Genomic DNA, 27,878 nt, shown 5'->3' with positions numbered 1-27,878 from the left:
GAGAAAGTGAGAGCTGCAGATGCTGGAGATCGGAGCTGAAAATGTGTTGCTGGAAAAGCGCAGCAGGTCAGGCAGCATCCAAGGAACAAGAGAATCGACATTTCGGGCATAAGCCCTTCCTCAGGAATGAGGAAAGGGTTAAAATCTTTGAGAGAAAGTGAGAGCTGCAGATGCTGGAGATCAGAGCTGAAAATGTGTTGCTGGAAAAGCGCAGCAGGTCAGGCAGCATCCAAGGAACAGGAGAATCGATTCTCCTGTTCTTTGGATGCTGCCTGACCTGCTGCGCTTTTCCAGCAACACATTTTCAGCAGGACTCCATCTCCACAAGATCTGTGATGTGGTAACTCTTACCGATACTGTAATGGACAGATGCATCTGCAGGCCTGCAGATTGGTAAGGATGAGGTTAAGCATGTTTTCCCCTATTGTTGGGTCCATCACCACCTGCTGCAGACCCAATCTGGCAGCAATGTCATTTAGAATCCCACCAGCTCGAGCAGTCCTGCTGCTGAGCCATTCTTGATGGTAGACCTTGAAATCCCTCACCCAGATTACATTTTGTGCCCTTGCCATCCTCAGTACTTTCTCCAAGTGTTTTCAACATGGAGGCATACTGATTCATCAGCCGAGGGAGGACAGTGCATGGTAATCAGCACGAGGTTTCCTTGCCAATGTGAAGCCATGAGTCATCATGGGGTCAGTAGTTAATGTTGAGAACTCCTAGGGCAGCTCCCTCCTAACTGGATACCACTGTGGCACCAGCTCTGCTGGATCTGTATTGTCAGTGGGGCAGGACATGTCCAGGGATGGGGATGATGGTGTCTGGGATATTGTCTGTCATGTATGATTTGATGAGTATGACTATATCAGGCTGTTGCATGACTGGTCCATGACACAGCTCTCTCAATTTTGGCACTAGCCCCCTCTCCCCCCACAAATGTTAGTAAGGAGGACTTTGCAGGGTCAACAGGGCTGCTTCTGCTGTTGTATATTCAGATGTCTAAGTCAATTCTAGGTGGTCTGTCCAGTTCCATTCCTTTGGGATTTTGTTGCAATTGATACAACTGAATGGCTTGCTTGGCCATTTCAGAGGGGGCAATTGAGAGTCAACCACATTGCTGTGGGTCTGAAGTCACATGTAGGCTAGACAAGGTGATAATGGCAGATTTCCTTCCTTGAAGGGTATGAGTGGACCAGATGGATTTTTCTGACAATTGACAAAGGACAATGGTTTCATGGTCATCATCTTAATTCCATTTTTTTTCCATTAATTGAATTTAAATTAAAGTGAATTGAATTTAAAGTGGGATTTGAACCCAAGTCCCAAGAACATTAGCTGAGTTTTTGGATTCATAGTCTTGTGATAATACTACTAAGCCATTACCTCTCCCCAAGCTTCACATATTCAATTTAGGTCACCTCTGAGGAAACAACCCATGTGAGAACATGTCAGTGGTTTCATCACGTTGCATGCTCTTGGTTCTATAGAATTTAAGATTTTGCAGAAATCAGGACCTAAAAGAAATGTAAATACTGTCACATACATTAATTAGCACACAAATGCCACCAGTGTAAAAGGCAAAAACAAAGATCAAAAGCAGTCCAAATGTGTTCACATTTTGTATTACAGTGGATATTCTCGTATTCTCATAACAATTGATGACAAGGAATTAATTTTAATTTTCATTCCAGGAGAACCTGATTGAAAACTGTCAACCCATTATTGAACCCACCTGATTATAAAGCACCATAGAAAGCATTCTGTCTGGATGTAACATGGCTTGCTACGGCAACTGCTCTGCCCAGGTCCATAAGAAACAACAGAAAGTTGTGAACACAGCCCAGACCATCACGCAGGCCAACCTCTCATTCGTTGACTCTATCCACACTTCTCTTTGCCATGGAAAGGCAGCCAACATTATCGAAGACCCCTCCCATCCTGGTTATAACCCCTTCCAATCTCTTCCATCAGGCAGAAGATAAAAAGCTTAAACACAAATACTAACAGGTTCAAGAATAGCTTATTATTAGACAGCTGAATTAACCTCTCAAATTTCAAATCTAATGCTTTTGTATACCTCCTGTGCAGCCATAACTTTGCATGCCTCATTCTGTACAATTACCGTATGATCTGTGTATCCTTGTATGTTATGTACTGTACTTTGCCTGTATTACACACAAAACTAAACTTTTCATTTACTTAGGTACATGTGACGACGATAAATCAAATAAAATGAAAACAATGTAAAAATAAACTTTTTATTGTTCCAACAGGATAATTGAATCTCTAGATGGTGTTCGATTGTTGTGGTCTTTACTCAAAAAGCCAAATCCAGATATTCAAGCAAGTGCAGCTTGGGCGCTCTGTCCTTGTATTGAAAATGCCAAGGTGAGTTTATTGCTGATTATAAATGTTTCAAGGCAAATTTTTCCATAAAACGTCACAAGAAAAGTTAATACCACTATAAAATTAAACAAATCAGATCATTGAAAATTACTAAGACTTCTAAATTAAGTAGTAGGATGAACATTGCACTTAAGCTGTGACATAAAATAGCAATAGTGAAATGATCACATTATACATGTAGACTGTCAAAGTTGTAAATTCCCAGCAATGTGTTTCAAATTCCAGTTTATGACAGGGATAGATAAGATATATTGATGTGAAATAACATTTGTCATGACCAAGGATGGAGAAGTGCACTGTTTCTCTCTAGTCCCACGACTCTATGAATCACAACAGAAATTGAATTGTTTTGCCCAGTTCCCAATATGGCCATGTTTTTAAAGGAAAATTGCATGTTTTAAAAAAAAGTAATCTGTCACTAAGCTTTGTGTAAACAACTGTTTGAACAAAAAGTAATTAATGTGGTTGCACATAAATTGGAGCAGAAGGGTTTTGGGTATAGGCATAGTTGAGTGGCAACAAGAAGTTGATTGGTCTATGGATTCCTGATGAAGGGTTTATGCTCGAAACATCGATTCTCCTGATCCTCGGCTGATGCCTGACCTGCTGTGCTTTTCCAGTACCATAATCTCGACTATGGAGCAATGGCCAATTATTAATGTCAAAAGGTATCTGCCCACGACCATGTGATTTGTCCTCAGGTAACTATGCAGGTTGGGTCTGGATGCAGATTGGAAGGTGTTTTGATCTCCAGTATCACTGGAGCTCTTTCTGTTCTTTGCAGTTAAACCCCATTTCAACCTGAAGAAAATCAGTTAATCTTTCCTTCACCAGTTGTGCACTGTGACTTTTAACTGCTAATTCAGGGACCTTTTATCAGTGAACCAGCAACCTTATATCTCTTCTAAACCTGTGGAAACATCCAGAGAAAGACAACTGAAGAATAATGGACTGACCAGCACAAGAATGACAAGGATCATCTCAGCAACCCATGAATAGAAACCACTAAACTGCCATCCAGCTTTCCCTCATCCATGACCTGTTTTACTCCATCTGTTTGTCAGTCTGGTGGTGTGTTTTTATGGGGATTAGAGATTTAATTTAGAGTTATTAGCAATTTATAACTAAGACTTTAAATATAATTATAAATTGGTTTATTATTTTCTTATTTTAAAATCAAAAAAATGTTGTGATGTCTCCAGGAATAGGAGGTCTTTATTTTCAGTGTGTTACTCCAGTGAGTCATGACAAAATGTATTAGCCAGTTTTCTTAAATAAACACAAATTATTACATAACTATAAGACAAAACTTATTCCATATAATACAAGTTAATGCATGCAGTTTGTAAGATGACGATATCTTTCTAAGTTCCTCTTGTTTACCTTTGTAAACAACTTAAAAAACAGAAACATTCAGACAGACACAAAATAAAAGAAAAACAAAATGAGTTTCTCCTGACTGGGAAACACATTGGAGAAAAACAAATTTTGGCCAATAAGCCTTAATTCTTAAAGGTGAAAAGGATAAGGATTGAGATGTTGACATGGCTGAAAAGTGTGGCACTAGAAAAACACAGCAGGTCAGGCAGCATCCAAGGAGCAGAAGAGTCAACATTCAGGAATGATGAAGGGCTTATGCCTGAAGCGTTGACTCTCCTGTTCCTTGGATGCTGCCTGATCTGTTGTGCTTTTCTAGTGCCACACCTTTTGACTGACTCTCCAGCATCTGCAGTCCTCACTTTCTCCATGTTGACATAGCTATTGGTTTCATGTTCTGATGTACAAGGACAGATGTCATTAAACACATACACTTGCTGATACAGTTCTTTGTAGATGTAATCATAACAACAGAAGAAATAGGAGCAGGAGTAGACCATCCAGGCCTTCAAGCCTACACTGCCATTCAATAAGATCATAGCAAACCTTCAGCAGCACTTACACCTCTTTTCTTGCCAGTTCTTCATAGCCCTGAACGCCCCAATACAAAACAACCTCAATTATCTGAATGGGATGGGCGGGGAGTATTTTGTTCAGATAACTGAATGCTCAGATAACTGATCTGATCGTAAACAAAGGAAGCCATATTGTGACCTTGAGATCTAGTTCGGATAATCCGAAATTTAGATAATTGATGTTCAGATAATCGAGGTTGTTCAGTATTTCAAAAATCTATTCAACTACTCTTAAATATTTTCAATGATCTAGCATATACAACTTTCAGAAGCAGTGAATTCTAGAATTTCACTGCCCCTTGAAAGAAGAAATTCCTTTGCATCGCATTTTTAAACAATCGTCCCTTTATTATTTAATGATGTCCCCTAGTTTTAGGTTTCCACACTTGTGGAAATATCTTCACAACATGTAACCTGGCAAATCAATCTAATGATTAAAGGCAAAATCTGTTTATCTGTTCTTGAGAGGTCAGATCCTTTATCCCCAGAATCAGCCTACTTGGGTCACTTTTGAACTGCCTCCATTACCAGCATATTCTTTCTTAAAAATGGGGGCTAAAAGTGTACACTTTACTCAGGTGCAGTCATACCAATACCCTGTACAATTGCAACCAAAACCATCCCTGTTATTAAACTCCAATCTTGTAGCAATAACCGCCAAAATTCCATTTACCTTCTTAATTGTTTCTTGATTCCCTGCTAGTGTTTCATGCACGTGAATACCCAGGTTCCTCTCCACTGCACTTTTTGGAGTCTTTTTTGGAGTCTGTCTCCATTTAAATAGTAGCCTGCTTTTTGATTTTTTTTTCCTACTAAAGTGTATGACCTTACACTTACCTATGTTAAACTTCAACTGCCTAGTATTTGGCCGCTCCTACAGGTTCTTTATGCCCTCATAATAACATACCCTCCCACTTAATTTCATATTACTGGCAAATTTAAATATATTACGCTCTACCCCTTTCTCCAAGTCAATTATATATACAGTAAAGAATTGAGAGCTGAAAATGTGTTGCTGGAAAAGCGCAGCAGGTCAGGCAGCATCCAAAGAAACCCTGGAATTGATCCTTGTGGCATTCCACTAGTTATATCTGTCCAACCTGAAAAAGACTGTTCATTCTGACTTTCTGTTTTCTATGTGTTGGCCAATTCTCACTCCATGCTAATGCATTACCCCATTACTGTAAGCTCCTATCATGTACAACAACCATTTATGTGGCATCTTATCAAATGCCTTATGAAAATCCAAATACATTATATTGACTGGTACCTTTTTGTCAACTCTACTTGTTATGTTCTCAAAGAACTTTGGGAAATCTGTTGAACATCTCCCTCCTTCTTGAACAGGGATGCAATTTAAATAGTTTTACGATCCAGAACACAATAAGCTCTGGATTATGTCAACAAATGCTTTCACTACCTCCCCTGCCACTTCTTTTAAATTTGGGTGTTGGCCATCACCTCCTAGTGACTTGCATGCCTTTTCTCCTGTTAGTTTGTGAATACTTCATCCTCATGATAGAAACTGTTACAAGATCTAACTTCCCATTAGCACCGTGCTTGTCTGTTGTCTTTAGGATGTTTATTGTGCCCTCAACCATGAAAGCTAATACAAAATGCTGTTTTATCTGCCGTTTCCCTGTTTTACATTATTAATTTCCCAGCTACACCCTCCAAGGGTCCCATGTATACATTAGCTGCACTATTTTTTATTTACCCATAGGGACTTTTTGCTGTTTTTATATTTCTTGCCAATTTACTATCATAAATCAATTTTCTCACTCTATTACCCGATGTACTCATGTAAAAGTTGATCTCATGTAAAAGTCAACCCCTTATTTTTGGCCAAAAAATCTTATATTTTCCATATATCTCATGTAAAAGTCAACCCTACTATATAACATTATAAACCTCTTACAAAGGAAACTGCATAGAACATAGAACATTACAGCATAATACAGGCTCTTTAGCCCTGATGTTGTGCCAACCTATGGAACCAATCTGAAGCCCATCTAACCTACACTATTCCATTCTCGCCCATATGCCTATCCAATGACCATTTAAATGCCCTTAAAACTGGCGAGTCTACTACTGTTGCAAGCAGTCCATTCCACGCCCCTACTACTCTCTGAGTAAAGAAACTACCTCTGATATCTGACCTATATCTACCTCCCCTCAATTTAAAGCTATGCCCCCTCATGCTAGCCATTGCCATCTGAGTAACAAGGCTCTCACTGTCCACCCTATCTAACCCTCAGATTATCTTATATGTCTCAATTAAGTCACCTCTCAACTTTCTTCGCAAAAACAGCCTCAAGTCCTTCGGCCTTTTCTCATAAGACCTTCCATCCATTACCAGGCAATATCCTAGTAACTCTCCTCTGAACCCTTTCCAAAGCTTCCAGATACTTCCTATAATGCGGTGACCAGAACTGTACACATGCTCCAAATGTGGCCGCACCAGAGTTTTTTACAGCAGCAACATGATCTCATGGTTCAGAAACTCAATCCCTCTACCTATAAAAGCTAACACAGCGTATGCCTTCTTAACAACCCTATCAACTTGGTGGCAACTTTCAAGGATCTATGTACCTGGACACTGAGATCTCTCTGCTCATCCACACTACCAAGAATCTTACCATTAGCCCAGTACTGTGCATTCCTGTTACTCCTTCCAAAGTGAACCACTCACACTTCTCTACATTAAACTCCATTTTCCACCTCTCAGCCCAGCTCTGCAGCTTCTCTATGTCTCTCTGTAATCTACAGCATTCTTCATCACTCACCACAACTCTACCGATCTTAGAGTCATCTGCAAATTTACTAACCCAGTTCTCATTTTCCTATTAATCCACTTAAACAAAATCGCAGTCATTCATTCATACCAGTAACTCTACTCATTGCTCTTTGTTTCATACATTGCTTCTCTGTTCATTCATTCATTCATCCATTCATTCATAATTCTACTTAGCCCACTTGGTTTACTACAACATGCTTAAAATCATTCATTCATTCAGACCAGTACTATGTCTATTGGTACTTATCGCACTTTGTTCACTAGTTAAAAAGTTAATCATTTTAATTGTGCCATTACGTCTGAATAAAAGTGAGCTATATTAGCTCCATATATGTTTAATTCTTTGACAAATTTGTTAATATTGCTGAGGTTCATAACATATGAGACTAAATGGGAGGGAAATGGAAGAATTTGGCGGGAAAGTTCAAGATGCTTACACATTCAGAATTTAACAAATGTTAAATGATTTCAATGAATCTTTGACATGTTAAATTTTCGTACTGGAATGTATAAATAACATTTACTACCAGTAAATAATTCTTGTTTCTCTTGTTCTTATTCGGTAATTACTTTTACTGTAATTCATTGGGTTTTTCTTTTTTACCTAGGATTAGTTGTGCGAACAAATCGATTTCTGCTAATAATATGGTATTTTGAACTGCAGCATGAACTTCAGCCCCTCAAAACTAATGCCCATGTATTAGTCGACCCTATAAATTGAACCTTTAAAAATAGTCTTAAAAATTTGACTTTTACATGAGTATATATGGTAGCTTTTTAAATCAACCATTGCAAGTTCCTAACTAAATCACAATCTTTTGGGCTACCACACATTTTCACCATTTTGTACGCCTTAGTTTTTGTGTGGATACTCTTACTGACTGGCTTGATTAACCAAAGGAAGTTCATCTTGCTTATAAAGTTCTTTACGATCAGAATAATGTTTTTTTCTGAGTTTTATGAAACATCTGCTTAATAGTCTACCATTTTCCATCTACTGATCTTCCCTTCAGTCTATTTTCCCACCTCAATTTAGACAATTCTTTTTTCATATATCTGTAAATGCCCTCAGTCAAATTGAGGGCACTGCTTTGAGATTACTCAAACTGAATTTGACGTGACTTTAGTTTCCAAATTGACAGGTCCCAATGGATCACGTGGTGCTTCACAGTAGATTGGGTTTCCAGTTATGGTACTGTTCATGTTTATGTGCTATCCATGGGAGTTTCTCCAATCTATAGGAACCCCCACAGGTCCCCCATGAATAACAATAATTTGGTGAATGCAGGGGCATCTTATATGAATATTTGTCGATTTCTCATCTGTTTCATTTCTTTCCAAATGGAGAAATTTCTTCAAACTATAAATGCAACATCTCTCCCCTGCTCCTTGGATGCTGCTGTTGTGCTTTTCCAGCACCACGCTCTTGACTCTGATCTCCAGCACCACCTTCTCCAATGTATTTGTAACAAATGTTATGAAAAGTTCTTCTTCTGAGGTATCGTGCTATATGAGAAAAAATGTTCCCTCATAGTCCTCTATTCATGGTTATAGGTTATGCAAGTTAGAATTAGATTGGGTGCCAAGAGTTTTTTTTCTCGTGAACTTTATAGAACTGCAGAACAAGTTGGCTCCTTGGGAAGTTTACTGTGTAATCTCAAATGAGTTGCTGGCTTAGATAGAAAAGCAACAGGGCCTGACCAACTTATCCTGCGTACTGAAGGAAAGAATGGAGGTCTTGCATAATTCTGAAGGAAATTTCAGGTTATTTATTTAAAACAGTTTTAAAGTCAAATTTGGGAAACTATGAGTCTACAATCTAGGAAATCCAATGAAAAATATTTTAAGTGATGCACTAAATTAGAGAATCTATGGGATGTCAATTTAATTACAACAAATCAAAGCTGCATTTACTTCATCATATCAATTATTTGAATAAGTAATTTGAGTGGCAAAATGCATTGAATATCAGCATGGAATCTCCTGAAAATTAGCACTGCTACCACAATATAAATATAATATAAAACTAGTTGCAAAAGCTAAATTAAATGTGTTTCAAAGTTATTTAAGCCAACTTTTATGTTAAGACCAAGTTTTCTTAACCTTTTGTGATACTTCATCCTTATCCTACCCTATCCTTACCCTATTAACATGGTGAAGTTGTTGGTAATGGGTCCAGAAGTGAGCAACACTTTCACTCAAGAGCAGATGGCTGGCCACACAGATCGAGCAGTGGTCAGCCAATTAGCTACACAAGGGCGAAGAGTATGGGAATCATGCAATAGAGATGTGTAAGATGTCAACTCCCTGCTGTTACTTCATGGAGTTGAAGATCCAGGAGCCAGAGGAGCATTAGTTTCTGGCAAACCATTGACTACCCTCTGGGTCATGTATTGCATGCAAAGCTTCAGGTCCTTCTTTCACACCACTGACTTCAGCACCTCATGGGAAACTGGGTCACTGCAGGAAAAGGATGAATGAGTACTCTGCAAGAATAGTAGCACGATATCGTCACTGTGAAGTGACACTCAAATGTACATCGGGCAGAGAATTGTTAGATAAGAGGCTCATGTGTAAAAGGAACAACTACTTGATGTTATTGCTGCAATTGCAGGACAATGTGTTTGTGAAGCACTTACTTTGGATGGCTCAGGAGCTGTCACAGGCATGCATGCTCAGAAAATATTTGTGCACTCCTTGGTATGGTGTTCAAACCTTCTGTTTGTCAGCTGGAGAAAACTACATAATTGAAAGGAGCAAAACATGACCAGTGGAGGGGCACCTGACATACAAATCCTCACCAATTGAGAGAAGGGGTCCACCAAACTTGCCAGGGAGACCAGGACCAAGTGAAATGAATGGAGGGACTTGAGTCTCAAAGCAATCCACTGAGGATTTCTCCAGTCTACTGTTGATAAAAGGACATTCAAGACTAATACCTGAAATATTATTGAGAGAAGCAAGCGTACATAATTATTAGCTGATCTATTCCCAGTTCCACCACCAGATCCATCTCCACTTTGAGCACCAGCTGTGAAGATAATGATACTGAATCTCAGAGGGTGCATCGCCACGGCATTCAACTGTACTCTGCTCCAACATGTACACAGCCACCTCAAAGGAAGCAAATTCTTGATTGGGCTCAGGGTCATAATCTGGGTATCACATTGTATTCATCTATACTTCTCATCTCCTCTGGGAGGCAGCCAACACAATCAAAGATCCCTCCCATCATAGTTATAATCTCTTTCAACCTCTTCCACTGGACAGAAGATATAAAATCTTAAATACACATGCCAACAGATTCAAGAACAGTTTCTTCCTCGCTGTTATTAGATTTCTGAATGGACCTCTCAAATTTCAAATTCAATGTGATCTTGTCCTTGGTGAACCTTCTCTATAGTCCTAACATTGTATTCCTTGCTCTGTTATAATATCCTGATGCACTTTGTATGATGTGATATGTCAGTATTGCACGCAAAACAAAACCTTTCATTGTACCTAGGTACATGTGACAGTAGTAAATCAAATTAAAGGAATATATTTCAGAATATAGTTCTCAAGGAAGAAACACATAGAAAAATGGCCATGGAGAAATAACAACCAAAGTCAGATCACCATTGCACTGCTATTTTTTTATGTTAAGAAAGAGCTCTGTAATTCTGGAAGGAATTGTTTGGTGGTGGGTGGTGCCAGGTCTCGCAGCAGGGGAAGGGATTTTCAAATTTGGCAGGAAAAGGAGTATTGGCTCCAAGGAGGAGTAAGGGATACATGTTGGGTGTGGCAGCAGGACTGTTGGATTGTGAGGGGAAATAGAGGTGTCAGGTCCTAAGGATGTCAGGTTCGGAGGCAGGGATAGGATATCAATCTGGAAGGTGTAAATGGTATGGGTGTGTGTGTGGCAAATTGGAGGTTCAGTTTAATAGTTAGCCAAGAGTTGGACTAGGTTTTAATAGCCTAGCATTTCCTTGGTAGCGAGTAACTTGGCTGCAATGGAACTTTTGAATTTTCACACGTGGATGGATATGTTTGGAGGTTTGCAGAGTCAGGAGAATTACCCATTGGAATCTTCAATTTCCCATGAAATTTCCTCCTTGAACACTATACTCCAAAATATATCTGTTTGCTAATTCAAGGATTTTGCAGGGTCCCAACATACAACTCATATCTTTGACTGTCTGGCCATCAAAAAATATGGGCTGATATTTCGGTTGTAACGAACTGCAATTAGCAAGATGGTGATGCAAATTTTTAAAAAGCTTCATCCACAGATACATCCTTCATGTCAATCCAAAAATATATTTCTGCAGAGAAGATGAGACCCAAATTAAAGTTGATCAAGTTTGGCATTATTTGAAAATGACTGGAAAAATGATTTACATTTGCAATACATGTTCTTTGCATAACTTGTGGTGGACAAGAATTGGAAAATATCGAACCTATCATTGATCTGTCTATATTAGAGAAATCTGATATTTCTTTTTGCAGTAGTTATTTATATAATTGGTTATTTATAAATGGTTTCACTTTAGCATTTTTCTTGTGGCTTTCTAGAAATGCAACCAAATACTGTAAATTAGATTTTCTGCTATGCTACATGTATGATTTGTCCATATGGATGGAGGTAAGAAATAACAGGAGGGAGAAGACACTGGAAGGGGTAGTCTAACCATAACAATAACTATAGCAAGACCTACATATATTGATTCTGCTTTCTCTCTGAAATAAAGGACAACATTCTCCTTGTCTTCCCTATTACCCATCAAACTTGGTTCTACTTTCTTATGATTCATGCATGAGGACTCCCAAATCCCTCTGATTTAAGGAGTCTTCATTCATTTAACTAACATTCAGCTCCTCTAATCATTATGCCAAAGTGTATACTCCTTATACACTAACAGCTGTGTGGTCAAATTTTGCCCCAATTCATTTATGCGTTTGCTGATGACACCACCATTTTAAGTTGGATGTCAAATATTGATAAGACATAATACAGGCAAGAGATTGAGTGTTTAACAGTATGGTGTAAAGATAGCAATCTCCCATCAACAAAACAGAAGAGCTGATCATTGACTTCAGGAAGTGGCGTGGAGGGAAAGCCCCTGTCAGCATCAATGGTGCTGAGGTGGAGAGGATGAAGAGCATTAGGTTTTTGGGAGTGATGATCACCAACAATCTGTCCTGGTCCACCTACATGAATGCAATGTTCAAAGAAATACAACAACATCTCTACTTCCTCAAGGCTAAGGACATTTGTCCTGTCCACAGGAACTCTTTCCTATTTTTATTGGTGCACCATAGAAAGCATCCTGTCTGGGTGCATCATAGCATGGTGTGGCAACTGCTCTTCCCGAGACCACAAGAAACTACAGAGAGTCATGAACACAGCCCAGACCATCACGCAACAGTCCATCTGTTGACTTCATCTATACTTCTTGCTGCTTCAGGAATCAACCAACGTAATCAAAAATCCCTCCCATCCTGGCTTCACTCTCTCCCACCTTCTTCCAATGGGCAGAAGATATAAAAGTTTGAATACACATATGAACAGATTCAAGAAGTTTCTTCCCCGCTGTTAGCAAACTTTTGAATGGGCTTCTCACATGTTAATGTCGATCTCCCTCTCTGCAGCTTCTCTGCAGCTGTAACATCATATTTTGTATTCTGTTCTGCTACCCTGATGCAGTTAGTATGGTACAATCTGCTTATATAGCACACAGAACAACACTGTTCACTGTAAATCTGTACACGTGACAACAATAAATCAAACTCACACTTAATGATTATTTATATTGATTAGTCAATCCTTTTTCCATGCTAATATACTACCTCCAAAACCATGACTCTTGTTTTAGCGAGCCTGCTTCTGCCCCTTTCCTAAAATTCACAAGCAGGACTGACCAGGCAGATCCATGGTTTTTGCCCATTTCTGCCCCTTGCAAATTATTTCTTCCTTTCTTGATACAATTTTTTCTCCCCTTGTCCACTCCCTAACCACGTATGATCCTTTGATTCCTTATGTCAGTTTCAAAATTTCCAGTTCGCGGGCACGAGCCACCTCCTCGTCACCATGGAACATGCAGTCCCTTTACATGTCCATCATCCATCAGAATGGTCTTGGGTGTCTGCTTCTTCCTGGAAAGAAAACCTGAACCATTTCAATCCACCACCACTCTCCTCCATCTGGTTGAGATTATCCTCACTTTAAACAACTTCTCCTTTACCTCTTCTCACTTACTTTAGATCAAAGGTTTGGACATAAATACCCACATGGGCCCCAGTTATGCCTGTATCTTTGTAAGGTATGTGGAACACTCCTTGTTCCATTCCTACTCCAGACCTTACCCACAACACTTTCTCCATTTTATCGATAACATCATTGGTGCTGCTTCCTTCTCATTTAGAAGTAGAAACATTGTCATTTCTAATTTCTACCTTACTCTCACCTTCACTTGATCCAGCTCCTCCCTTTCCTTCCTTGACATCTCAGTTTCCATTTCTGGGATTCTTTCTGATTCATTAGCGACCATTTTCAGCCACTTCAAAACACTGTTCCCCTTGAAATCTTAAATGAGTAGGAGGGAACAAGCTTACATGAATCTGCTTGCAGTTGAGATGCTGTTGTTACAGGCGTATCAATGGGGACACCAGCAGGGACTATCACACCAATATAACACAGGGACAGCCTGAGTCACGGATACTTGCTGCACGGATGGTTGCTCAGTTAGAGCAGTCAAGAAGATTGATGGTGATGGTGATGGTGATGGTCATCATGCCCCCTGAGAGTTGGCACTCTCATCCTCCATAATAACTGCCTCAGCCCTTTGGTAGCATTCCATCACACATTCCATCTAGCCTCATTGGCTAGACAGGATCACAAACTGTGGTGTAATTGGTTGTAATTGGTGATAGTGTAGCATCTACTTAATCACTATCACTGATCTGCTCAAGTTATAGAGCATGACAAACATTCTGTTCATAGTTCCTGAGTGCTTCCACATATAGTTGTTCATGAGGTTGGCCATTTTGTCAATGGAGAACCTCATGCATTCAAAGCTCTGAGCCATGGCACCACACATGGGCTGACTACATGTCTTCATTTTTTTCTATGACTGCTCACTACCATCAGGATTCTGACATTTAGGAACATTTTACTCCTGTGTGTTCAAGTAGGTCCTCATTTCCTGTATTTTGAGAGGCCCTGTATCTGCACCAAGCTGAGAATGGCTGTTTTTCTCCTCCATGCTCTGAGGGGAACAGTTTAAATCTGTCTTTGCCTTTCTCCCCTTCCCCTGCTCGCTAGTATGGTGTTCATTAATCAGTATTACCCTATCCATGTTCATGGAAAGATTCAGTAATATATATGTATCTGCACTGACGAAGGGTGCCTGTAAGTACTAAACTTACTGTCTCAGTGTCTACTGATGGCACCACGGCAATTATAGGTCTCAAACTTTGCCCCTTCAAGTCAAAATCTTTGGGACACTCAAGAAGAGATCATGAGAATCATCATTTGAGTGCAAAAGCTGTAAAGTGATGAGTCTTTGGCACATTGCCAAATGTGGAAGGAGAGCACGATCAGCAAGTCAGGAGGGAGAGATTACATCTGGAGTGAGACACAGCCTGAACTACTATGTAGTTCAGGAAATTTGGAGGTAGCATGGGAAGTTGGTTTAGAGGGGAAGAAGTGCTTTTTGCTTACTTTTTTGGCTCATATTTTGTAAGCTTTTTTTAACAAGATATATTGAAGACAACGATCAGGGGCCCAGCACAAGAATGACATCACAGGAAACCAGAACATTTTTGGTTAGTGATAGCTACTAATGTGACTATCATAGGTTACTTTCAGATTGATGGTAAATAGAGGAAATATTTACACACTACGAATTAAAACACCAGTATGATTTTTTAAAATCAAATTAAGAACTAAGAAATAAAAATAGAGTGCTAGGCCAGTCAGTGTGTTGTAACAACATGATTTGGGAGCTGGTGGACCCCATTGTAGTTCATAGCGACCATATCTATAGCAAATGTTGGTTGCTCAAGGAACTCCAGCTCAGAGTTGGTGAGCTAGAATCTGAGCTTTGAATAATGCAACACAGCAGGGAAGGGGAGAGTTATCTTGATGCTGCGTTTTAGGAGGCAGTCACAGTCCTAAGATTAATTACCTTGAAATCAGTCAGTGGTCAGTGTGACTATGAGTGAGACAGATAGAGGGATCCAAAAGGTCCTCCATACTGAAGGAACTTGAGCTCCTGAGTTTGTCTAACAGATTTGAAATTCTTGCTCCCTGTATGGATGAGAGTGGGGCCTTTTTTTTACATTAGATTACTTTACATTAGTTTACTTTACAGTGTGGAAACAGGCCCTTCGGCCCAACAAGTCCACACCGACCCGCCGAAGCGCAAACCACCCATACCCTTACATTTACCCCTTACCTAACACTACGGACAATTTAGCATGGCCAATTCACCTGACCTGCACATCTTTGGACTGTGGGAGGAAACCGGAGCACCCGGAGGAAACCCACGCAGACATGGAGAGAATGTGCAAACTCCACACAGTCAGTCGCCTGAGGCGGGAATTGAACCCGGGTCTCTGGCGCTGCGAGGCAGCAGTGCTAACCACTGTGCCACCGTGCCGCCCACGGAGGATGAGCAAAGTGACGATAGCAACATGATATAGGGAGCCATTCAAGCGTGAGGAGAAAAGAGAAATGTTGTTGTAATTGGTGATAGTGTAGTCAGAGGAATAGATCATGTTCTCTGTGGTAGAATTCGAGAGACCCAAAAATTGTGTTGCTCGCCTGGTGCCCGGGTTCAGTACATCTCATCTGGGCAGCAGAGGAGCTTGGGGCAAGATCCAGCTATCGAGATCCATGATATACGTATCAATGATAGAGCAAAGAAGAGTATAGAGGTTCTGCTGAGGGAGCATGAGCATCTAGGGGCTAAGTTAAAAGCTGAGCCAGTAATAATTGCTGGTTTACTACCTGAGCCATGAGCAAATTTGCACAGGCTCAACAAGATTAGAGGTAAGTGCATGGCTCAAAGATTGATGTGGAAGAAACAAATTCAAATTCATGGGACGTTGGCACTAATATTGGGTAAGGAGGGAACTGTTCCAATGGGATGGGCTCCACCTGAATCATGCTAGGAGCAGACTCCTTGTGAACCGCATCGCCAGGGCTGTGGATAGGGTATAAACTAAATAGTGAGAGGATTGGTTCAGTTGCATGGAAAATTATGGAAAATGTTATGGATGGGGGGATGGCTCTACAGAGGTTATTAAAGTTTCCAAAACAAGCAGGAGAACAGAGAGTGTGGAAAGGGTCATGAATCTAACTTCAGGCACAGCAGATGAGGGGACACCTATGAGAAGGGGACAGTCAACGCAGGACTGTGGGTGTTGCAGTTAAATGTATGCAGGTTACAAAACAGTAAATGAGTTTGTAGCAATGAATTGATTGAAATTAGCAGCAATGATTTTATGGGTATCATATAAATGGGACTGCAAGGGGAACTAAATGTTCAAGGATATGCATGCTAAAAAAGGACAGGCAAATGGGTAGAAGGGACAGAATTGCCTTGTTCATAGAAATAAAATTAAATTGATAACAAGGAGTGATATAGAGGTGTAAGGTGTAGAATTTGTATGGGTAGAGTTTAGGAGCCGCAAAGGAATAAAGATCCTGATGGGAATTTTGTATAGGCCTCTGAGTGGTAGTCAGGATGTGTGGCAGAAAATAAATCAGGAGATAGAAAAGATATGTTAGAAATGTCCTATTAAAATAGTCATGGAGTACTCCCACTTGCAGGTAGACGGGGAAAATCAGGTTGGTGGTGGATCTCAACAAGTAGAATTTGTGGAATGTCTTTGAGATGGATTTTTGGAGCAGCTTGTGGTAGAGCCCACTAAGGAACAGAAAATTCCAGTTTTGTATGATGTGTAATGAGGCAGGCTTGATTAGGAATTAGGGTGAAGGAAACCTGAGGGGGCAGTGACTATAATATGATAGAATTCACCCTGTAGTTTGAGAGGGAGAAGCTTAAATCATAGCAGGACCTATACACTTAATGATAAGGTCCTCGGGAGTGTTGCTGAACAAAGAGACTTTGGAGTGCAGGTTCATAGATCCTTGAAAGTAGAGTCGCAGGTAGGTAGGATAGTGAAGAAGATGTTTTATATGCTTTTCTGTATTGGTCAGAGGTCATGTTGCAGCTGTACAGGATGTTGGTTAGGCCATTTTTGAAACATTGCACGCAATTCTGGTCTCCTTCCTATCAGAAGGATGTTGCAAAACTTGAAAGAGTTCAGAAAAGATTTCCAAAGACGTTGCTAGGCTTGGAGGATTTGAGCTATAGGGAGAGGCTGAATTGGATGGGGCTGTTTTCCCTGGAGTGCCAGAGGCTGAGGGATGACCTAATAGAGGTTTATAAAATCATGAGGGGCATGGATGGAGTAAATAGACGAAGTCTTTTCCCTGGGTTGGGTGAATCCAGAATTAGAGGGCATAGGTTTAGGGTGAGAAGGGAAAGATATAAAAGGGACCTAAGGGGCAACTTTTTCACGCAGAGGGTGGTACGTGTATTGAATAAGTTGCCAGAGGAAGTGGTGGAGGCTGGTACACTTGCAACATTTAAAAGGCATTTGGATGGGCATATGAATAGGAAGGGTTTGGAGGAATATGGGCCGGGTGCTGGCAGGTGGGACTAGATTGGGTTGGGATGTCTGGTCAGCATGGACGGGTTGAACCGAAGGGTCTGTTTCCATGCTGTACATCTCTATGACTCTATGACTCTAAGATGCATTAATCTGAAAGTTAATGACTTCTGTAGATGCTACCCATAAGTATGCCGCCATCTTTTGGAGAATTGTCTTCAGTTTAAGTTATCCTCAGAGGTATAGCTTTCCTTTATTATCTCTTGAAAGAGGATGTCTCAGCTTCTTGTTTGCTTTTCAATGCTTCCAAACTAATTTAGCTGATTTCTTTCTGTTGCAATAAGAGATTATGTGGTCCATAGATTCTCTCACTGGCTCTCAACTAGATAATCTTCTAGGTTTTGTTTTTTCACAAAATTCAAACTGAGATAAAACCACACAATTTTACTTCTCTTTCAGTGTAGGTCTATCTGAATTTCATTTACATTGGCTATCTTCTCTCAGTCAACTGCAAACCATATCAGATCCAAACTGCAACTAACTGTCCCAGTAAACACCAAGAAATTGAAAGCAGAGTAATCTATTTAGCTCCACCCATTTCCATGAAGATGTAGCCTGCTCTGTGCTATTCTAAAACTGAGCTTTAAGTTAGTATTCTCTCAGAGAAGCATCTGCAACTTATTTTTGAACCAATGACACAAATGGATTTTACAACTTTTTAGGGTCTACTGAATGCCTTTAAACTTCAATGCTATCTCTCAAAACAAATTATCTCTGAATTGGACTCCTTGCATGCATTGCAGACAGAATGTCTCCAGATCTTTAGCTAAGAAACCAAACTCAATATCTTCTATTACCTCTCTCAAGTCCTGAACTTTTGAACCTACAACTGAAAAGTTATATTTCTAAAGCTTAAGTTGCTATTCTTAACAGACCATAGGGTTGCTCTCTCATTGAAGAAGATATGACTGGTTGTGAGTTAACTAAAGTGCCATCATGCCTCAGGCGAGGGGAGAGGTTGAGAAGGATAGCCCTTCATACTAACCTCAGCTGGTGATCGAAATTGAACCCACACCTGTTGGCAACACACTGCTTTGCAAACCAACTATCCAGCCAACTGAACTGAATTAATTCCCTTCTGAAGTTTTATTCTAAAACATTTGAAATATGTACAAGATATTCACAACACAATTCTGATCTCTTTAGCATTCCCAATTTTAATCACTGCATCATTTCCTTCAAGATGCCCAAGTCCTAATTATTGGAATTCTCTACCCAGTCTCTGCACCTTTTCTCATTTGAGATGCTTGTAACAGGACACCTTTTTGATCAAGCTTTTGTTTATCTTTTCTAATATCTCTGATGTGACTCAGTGTCTATTTGATAATGCTATTCTGAAGCTAGGGACATTTTATGTTATTTAAGCCTTAATATAAGTACCGGTTGTTTTTGTTGATGATATTTCAGACGTACAGCTTTTTCAGAACAGTCATTTCTGCTGATGCTGGCTGACTTGCTGTGTGCTTGCAGACGTATTGGCTTTTGTTTAAGATTTTAAAAAATTCCACAAATGTTGGCAATTTCTCAGCCCTAAAGTAGCTCAGCCTGAAGAGAGAAATTCCAAGCGCAGTTCACAATCAATTTGGAAAATCTTTACATATCTGACTCAATTATAGAATAGTAGGATCAAATAAAATTAGCTGAACTAGACTACTGTGTCAAGACTATTGTGTCAAGCATCATCATTACCAGGAGTGGTTCAAAAGAAGCATTGCTGAAATATGTGACCTCCCAGAACAAAGGACCCGATACACAGCATGAGCAAAACCAATGTAGTGTACAAAATCCCATGCAAGGACTGCACAAAACACTACATAGGACAAACAGGAAGACAGCTAACGATCCGCATCCATGAACACCAACTAGCCACGAAACGACACGACCAGCTATCCTTAGTAGCCACACATGCAGATGACAAGCAACATGAGTTCGACTGGGACAACACTACTATTATAGGACAAGTCAAACAGAGAACAGACAGGGAATTCCTAGAGGCATGGCACTCATCCACAGATTCAATCAATAAGAACATCGACCTGGACCCAATATACCGACCACTGGAACTGACAACCGGAAGCGGCAGAGACAAACCACTATAAATGCCGGAGGAAACATCATAGAAGCGCCTCACAGGAGGCTCCCAAGTACTGAGGATGTCACCTAGACAGAGGACGAAACATCTGCAACACAAATTCCCAGCTCGGCGAACAGAACCACAACAAGTTCAAACGAACTTGTGGTGGTCACTGCTAGCAGCCCAGAAATTTCTACCAAGAAGTCAAGCATTACTCCCAGATTTACCAGAGAATTAGCACTTTTTATATACACAGGGGAAAATGTTGATTTAGTCAATTATCATCATATTAATCCACTCCCAGTGATAGCAGTCATCATTAGAACTATCAATCTAACGGCTAACTTTCTCATTGAAGCTATTTTAGGCTTGTTAAACCCAACAGGACCTCAGTTCAGTTTGGTCCAAATATGGACAAAAGCATTTTTTAAATTAATTCATGGCAAGTGGGCATCACTGGACAGACCAAAACCTATTGTCTGGTCACCCAGAAGGCAGAGTCAGCTACATTGCTGGACTGACATGCAGACCAAATGTCAGATTTCCTTCCCTAAAGAAGATTAATGAACCAGATGAGTTTTCCCCTGACAATGGTCATTAGCTTCATGTTCATCATTAGACACTTCATTCCAGATTATTATTGAATTCAAACTCCATGGCAGGATTTGAACCCAGGTCCCCAGAACATTACCTGTATCTCTGGATTAATATTCTCGTGATGATATCATGAGGTCATTGCCTCCCCTGAATTGGAGATGTGGGACGAGAGTGACCTTCAACATTACAGCAACAGGAGGCGGGAGAGCAAGATACTAGAGAAATGGCTCTGACAGGAAGAGGTGTGCTGGGTCTTCACTTTGTAATTCCCATGAAGGGGGTGAATAGAAATTGTAAAGTGTTCCTTTTGCAGTAAGTTGTGGAAGGCAAGATGGGAATACCTTCTTGGAGAGGGTGAAGTGATCCATAAGTGAAAGGTGTGATGTGTATAAAACAATAAGGTATAGGAACAAAATTCAGCCGTTCTGCCCATCGAGTCTGCTCTGCTATTTGGTCATGACTGATATGTTTCTCAACCCCATTCTTCTGCCTTCTTCCTGTAACACTTGATCCCTTTACAAGAAATATCAGCTAAACATATGGCTGCAGGGATGGCGCAGGAGGAAAGGTTTCAGGTTTATGAATAATTGGGGCTCATTCTGGGGAAGGTGGGACCTCTACAAACAGGACGGTCTTCACTTGAACCAGAGGGGTACTAATATCCTGGGTGGGAAATTTACTGGTGCTATTCAGTTGGGTTTAACTAGCTCAGTGTCCAGATTAGAGTGGTGCTGGAAAAGCACAGCAGTTCAGGCAGCATCTGAGGATCACGAAAATCGACGTTTCGGGCAAAAGCCCTTCATCAGGAATAAATTAGCTCAGCTGAGATGTAGCTCTAGTGCACAGGAGGATGAGAGTAGGGGGGACATGGACAGGATTTCACAGTCACAGGAATGTGCTGGCAGACAGCAAGCTGGTTTGAAATGTGTCTATTTCAACGCTAGAAGAATCTGAAATAAGGTACGTGAGCTTGCAGCATGGATGGGTAACTGGGACTTCGAAGTTGTGGCCATTTCGGAGACATGGATAGAGCAGGGTCAGGAATGGATGTTGCACGTTCCAGGTTTAGATCTTTCATTAAGGACAGGCAAGCTGTAAAAGGGGGGTAGGTATGGCTTTGTTAGTCAAGGACAGAATAATGGTGGCTGAAAGAAATTTTGACGAAGACTTGTCTACTGAGGTGGTATGGGCTGAAATTAGAAACAGGAGAGAAGAGGTCACACTGCTGGGAGTTTTTTATAGGCCTCTGCAGAGTTCCAGGGATGTGGAGGAGAGGATCGGCAACACGATTCTGGGTAGGCGTGAAAGGAACAGGGGGTCATTATGGGGGACCTTAACTTCCCCAACATTGACTGGAAATGCTATAACTCTAGTATGTCAGATGGATCAGTTTTTGTCCAATGTGTGCAAGAGGATTTCCTGACACAGTAATTTGAAGTGCGAACAAGAGGGGAGGCCACACTAGATCTGGTGCTTGGGAATGAACCAGGCCAGGTGTTTGATTTAGTGGTAGGTGAGCACTTTGGAGAGAGTGACCATAATTCAGTTTAGCAATGGAAAGGGATAGATACATGCCACAGGTCAAGAGTTATCGATGGGGCAAGGGTAATTATAATGCGATGAGGCAAGAATTAGGATGCGTAGAATGGGGTAGCAAAATGCAGGGAATGGGGACAATCGAAATGTGGAGCTGGTTTAAGAAACAGATATTGCCTGTCCTTGATGGGTATGTCCCTAATAGGCAGGGAAGAAGTCATAATGTAAGGGAACCGTGGTTTACTACAGAAATTTCATCTCTTGTAAGCGGAAGAAGGAGGCTTATGTGATGATGAGACGAGATGGTTCAGATGAGGCAATGGAGAGTTACAGATTAGCTATGAAGGATTTAAAGAGAGAGTTAAGAAGAGCAAAGAGAGGACATGAGCAATCTTTAGCAGGTAGAATAAAGGAGAACCCTAAAGCTTTCTATAGGTGTGTGAGGAATAAAAGGATGACTAGGGTAGGAATAGGGCCAGTCAAAGACAGAAGTGGGAAGTTGTGTGTGGACCCTGTGGAGATTGGAGAGGTGCTAAACGAATATTTCTCATCAGTTTTCACTCAGGAAAAGGAGAATATTGTTGAGGAGGAGAATGAGATACGAGATATTAGACTAGAAAGGATCGAGGTTAGTAAGGAAGAGGTGTTATCAGTTCGAGAATGAATTTATTCGAAGATTCTCTGGGAAGCTAGGGAGCAGGTGATGGAACCTTTGGCTTTGATCATTGAGTCGTCATTGTCTACAGGTTTAGTACCAGAGGACTGGAGGATTACAAATGCTGTGCCCTTGTTGAAGAAGGGCAATAGAGATGACCCAGTTAATTATAGACCAGTGAGCCTTAAGTCTGTTGTAGGAAACGTTTGGAAAGGATTATAAGAGATAGAATTTATAATCATCTAGCAAGCAACAATTTGATTGCAGATAGTCAACATAGTTTCGTCAAGGGCAGGTCATGTCTTACAAACCTCACTGAGTTTTTTGAGAATGTGACCCAGCATGTAGATGAGGGTAGGGCAGTTGATGTGGTATACATGGACTTCAGTAAAGCCTTTGATTAGGTTCCAGTTGGTAGGCTATTGGAGAAAATGCAGAGGCATGGGATTGCAGTTTGGATTAGAAACTGGCTTTCTATAAGAAGGCAGCAAGTGTAATTGATGGAAAATTGATGGAGTCCGGTTACTAGTGGTATGCCACAAGGATCTGTTTTGGGACCACTGCTGTTTGTCACTTTTATAAATGACTTCGATGCAGGCATAGGTGGATGGGTTAATAAGTTTGCAGATGACACTAAAGTCAATGGAGTAGTGGACAGTTTGGAAGACTGTTGCAAGTTGCAGGGGGACTTGGATAAACTGCAGAATTGGGCTGAGAGGTAGCAAATGGAGTTCAATGCAGATAAATGTGAGGTGACTCACATTAGGAAGAATAACAAGAAAGCAGAATATTGGGTCAATGGAAAGATTCTTGGTAGTGTGGATGTGCAGAGAGATCTTGGAGTCTATGTATATAGATCCATGAAAATTGCCACCCAGGTTGATAGTGCTGTTAAGAAGGCATACGGTGTGTTAGGTTTATTGGTCAAGGGATTGAGTTCCGGAGCCATAATGTCATGTTGCAACTATACACAACGCTAGTGTGGCCACACTTGAAATATTGTGTACACTTCTGATCGCCCCAATTCAGGAAGGATGCGGAAGCTTTGGAAAAAGTGCAGAGGAGATTTACCAGGCTGTTACCTGGTCTGGGGGGATGGTCTTATGAGGAAAGGATGAGAGACTTGGGTCTGTTCTCATTGGAAAGAAAAAAGCTAAGAGGGGATTTGATTGAGACATACTAGATGATCAGAGGATCAGATAGAGTAGACAGTGAAAGCCTTTTTCCTAGAATGATGACGTCAGCTTGTATGAGGGGACTTAACTACAAATTGAGGGGTGATAGATTTAAGACAGGTGTCAGAGGCATGTTCTTTACTCAGAGAATGGTAAGGGCATGGAGTGTCCTGCCTGCCAATGTAGTGAACTCAGCCACATTAGGGAGATTTAAGCAATCCTTAGATAAGCACAGGGATGATGATGGGATAGTGTAGGGGGGATGGGCTTAGATTAGTTCACAGGTCAGCACAACATCAAGCGCCGAAGGGTCTGTTCTGAGCTGTATTGTTCTATGTTCTATGTTCTATGCCATTTCTCTGCCCATCTCTTCAATCTATCTATATTCTGTGACAGTCCCCTTCACTATCTGCTACTCCACCAATCTTGGTGTCATCTGCAAACTTGCTAATCAGGCAATCGATACCTTCCTCCAAATCAGTTATAATTATATCACAAACAACAGTAGTCCTAGCACAGATTCCTGTGGAACACTACTGGTCACAGATCTCCATTTTGAGAAATTCCCTTCCACTACTACTCTCTGTCTCCTGTTGCCCAGCCAGTTCTCTATCCATCTAGCTAGAACACTCTAGACCCCATGCGACTTCACCTTCTCCATTAGCCTACCTTGGGGAACCTTATCAAATGCCTTACTAAAGTTCATGTATATGACAAATACAGCCCTTTCCCCATCAGTCAACTTTATCACCTCCTCAAAGAATTCTATTAGGTTTGTAAGACACGACCTTGCCTGCACAAAACATGCTGCCCATTAATGATAGCCCATTTTCTTCCAAATGGGCATAGATCGTATCCCTCAGTATCTTCTCCAGCAGATTCCCTCCCACTGACACTCACTGATCTATAATTACCTGGAGTATCCTTGCTACACTTCTTAAACAAGGGGATAACATTAGCAATTCCCCAATCCTCCGGGACCTCACCATGTTCAAGGATGCTGCAAAGATATCTGTTAAAGCCCCAGCTACTTCCCCTCTCACTTTCCTCAGTAACCTGGGGTAGATCCCATCTGAACCTGGGGACTTGTTTACCTTAATATTTTTTAGAATACCCAAAACTTCCTCCCTCCTTATGCCAACTTGACCTAGAGTACTCATGTCCCTCTCCTCAGTGAATACTGATGCAAAATACTTGTTAAGAACCTCACATCTTTTCTCTGACTCCATGCATAACTTTTCTCTTTTGTCCTTGAGTGGGCCAACCCTTTCTCTAGTTACTCATTTGTTCCTTATCTGTGAAAAAAAGGCTTTGGGATTTTCCTTAACCCTGTTTGCTTCAGATAGCTCATGACCCCTTTTAGCCCTCTTAATTCCTCATTTCAGTTGGTCCTCCATTCGCAGTATTCTTTCAAAGGACAATTGGAAGTATGCGTATTTCTCGGAGTATTGAAGAGATTACAGAGTTATAAAGGGTGAAATCACAGAGACATTGGAAAAGAAAGAATGAGAATTTTAAAATAAGGTGCTTCACTGGAACCGAGTGTTAAGTTGACAAGCACAAGGGCTTAACAGGACTTACTGTGATTCAAGACACAGGCAGTGGAATTTCAGGTGGCCTTAAGTTATAAAGAGTAGGGAATGAAAGTTTAACCAGGAGTGCTTTAGAATAGTTGAGTTTCGAGATAACAAAGTAGGTTTTTCTATTCTATATTCTTTGATCTGATGTAGGAATTGCTGATACAGTCAGCATTGGGCGGCACGGTGGCACAGTGGTTAGCACTGCTGCCTCACAGCGCCAGAGACCTGGGTTCAATTCCCGACTCAGGCAACTGACTGTGTGGAGTTTGCACATTCTCCCCGTGTCTGCGTGGGTTTCCTCCGGGTGCTCCGGTTTCCTCCCACAGTCCAAAGATATGCGGGTCAGGTGAATTGGCCATGCTAAATTGCCCATAGTGTTAGGTTAAAGGGGTAATTGTAGGGGTATGGGTGGGTTGTGCTTCGGCCGGTCGGTGTGGACTTGTTGGGCCGAAGGTCCTGTTTCCACACTGTAAGTAATCTAATCTAATCTAATTTGTTGCCCATACCTAAATGGGCAACATTTGAACTAAATAGCTTACTAGGTCTTTTCAGAGGAAAATTAAAAGTCAACCACATTTTTTATTGGTGTGGAATCAAATGTGCACCAGACTACGTAAGTAATGCAGCTATCTTCATTTAAAGGATATTAGGGAAACAGATTTTTACTAATAACAAGTTCTCATGGTCAGCATAACTGAGGCTAGCTTTATATCCAAGGTTCGTTAATTAAATCTACATTTCACTCATTACTCTGGTCAGATTTAATCCACGTGCCCAAAGCTTCTAGATTACTAGTACGGTGATATTATCACCACATCATTATCTCTCCACCATAAATTAATTCTTCAACTGAGGCCATCACCGCAAAATCAATAAGGTCCGGTTTTAAATGCGTGCATCTAAATTTCTGCCAACCAGATTACTTTGTTACACTCATCTGTACATTTTTGTTATTCTAGCTCCCAGCTTGTATTTATCATTTTATGTTTGGACTATACCTGTTGGACTATAACCTGATGTTGTGTGATTTTTAACTTTATGTTGACTGCCTTTTTAGGAAGCTGGGGAAATGGTTCGCTCCTTTGTTGGTGGCCTGGAATTGATTGTTAATTTGCTAAAATCTGATGATATCGAGGTTCTGGCCAGTGTTTGTGCAGCTTTAGCCAAAATAGCCATGGACGAAGAAAACCTAGCAGTTATAACAGATCATGGAGTTGTTCAAATGTTGTCAAGTTTAACATACACAGTAAGTAGCCTTGGTATGTATTACTTGTTAAAAGAGTTTCATAGTTTGGCATTGTATTTACAGTACAGGAACAGGCCATTTGACCCAACAGGTTTATATCAATATTTATATGTCAAATAGGCCTCCTCCCACCCTTCTTTATCTCATCCAATCAATATATCCTTCTTGTCCTTTCTCCCTCATATTTATCTAACTTTCTGTTAAATTTACCCGTTCTAGTTACATCAATTATTCATTATAGTAGTGAGTTTCACATTCTAACCACTGCCTGGGTAATGTGCTTTTTCTTGAATTCCACACTGGTTTTATTCATGATTAGCTTATATTTATGGCTGCTATTTCTTGACTCCCCCACCTCTCTATGTCTAATGTGTCAACCTCTTTTCATAATGTTGAAGATCTCAGTCAGAAATAGAGACCCAAATTACTAAAGCTTTCCTGATCAATGCAGCAGACAGAAATTGCTGGAAAAGCCCAGCAGGTCTGGCAGCATCTGTGGAGAGAAATCAGAGTTAATGTTTTGGATTGAGTTAACCCTTCCTCAGTAGACATGGTTGTGCTCACTTGCCAATATCTTCACAGGGTTCAGGTTAGTAGAGAGCCAATTACAGAGCTGAGAATGAACTTTTAAAAAGTTATGCTGCCAAAGGAATTACCAAAGTATCACTATGAATTCCTAAAATGTCCAATGTTCTTATGGTTGTCTTTAATTAGGCATTGCCCCAGCTAATTCCTTCACAAAACTGGGCACTCATTTTGTTGTGTATACACATGGTGTCTGGTAACCAATATATTTTTAAAATATACATATAGAATGTTTCCTAAACCAAAATAAATATCTACATGCACATCCTCTTGAGGTTGGCGCTTAGAGGCAAATAAGGGCACTGAAAATAATTTAACTGGTCGAAGATAGCCAGCGTGGATCTTTAAAGAGCAGGTCATGCCTGACAAATCTGATTATGTCTCTTAAAGGTGTGACTAAAGTATTAGACAGAGTGGTGTTTATGGATGTTTTTGTATTGTACGTGCAGTGCTGGTGTGTTACAGATGCATATTGGAACCCTCAGAATGACATAATTTGTGTACCTACCCAGGCAGTTTAAACATCTGTTGAACTGATTTACACTACCTAAGT

The 27,878-nt window shown here is 40.6% G+C and overlaps 1 protein-coding gene across 8 annotated transcripts in view; it reads left to right on the top strand.

Annotated features, from left to right (window-relative positions):
* odad2 (outer dynein arm docking complex subunit 2) overlaps positions 1–27,878 on the top strand; it is a 380,688-nt gene that overhangs the window by 279,256 nt on the left and 73,554 nt on the right. For 7 of the 8 annotated variants that reach the window (XM_043690495.1, XM_043690491.1, XM_043690492.1 and 4 more), the window contains 2 exons: positions 2,274–2,388; positions 26,552–26,740. In XM_043690495.1, coding sequence (XP_043546430.1) covers positions 2,274–2,388; positions 26,552–26,740 — 304 coding nt within the window. Of the gene's footprint in view, positions 1–2,273; positions 2,389–3,190; positions 3,420–26,551; positions 26,741–27,878 lie in introns of those variants that run through there. The other variant, XM_043690494.1, reaches the window with a different exon arrangement.

This window comes from Chiloscyllium plagiosum, chromosome 5 (genome assembly GCF_004010195.1).
Source record: "Chiloscyllium plagiosum isolate BGI_BamShark_2017 chromosome 5, ASM401019v2, whole genome shotgun sequence".
Classification (NCBI taxonomy): domain Eukaryota; kingdom Metazoa; phylum Chordata; class Chondrichthyes; order Orectolobiformes; family Hemiscylliidae; genus Chiloscyllium; species Chiloscyllium plagiosum.
The sequence above is the reverse complement of the archived record's forward strand: the minus strand, read 5'-3'. Positions and strand labels throughout refer to the sequence as shown.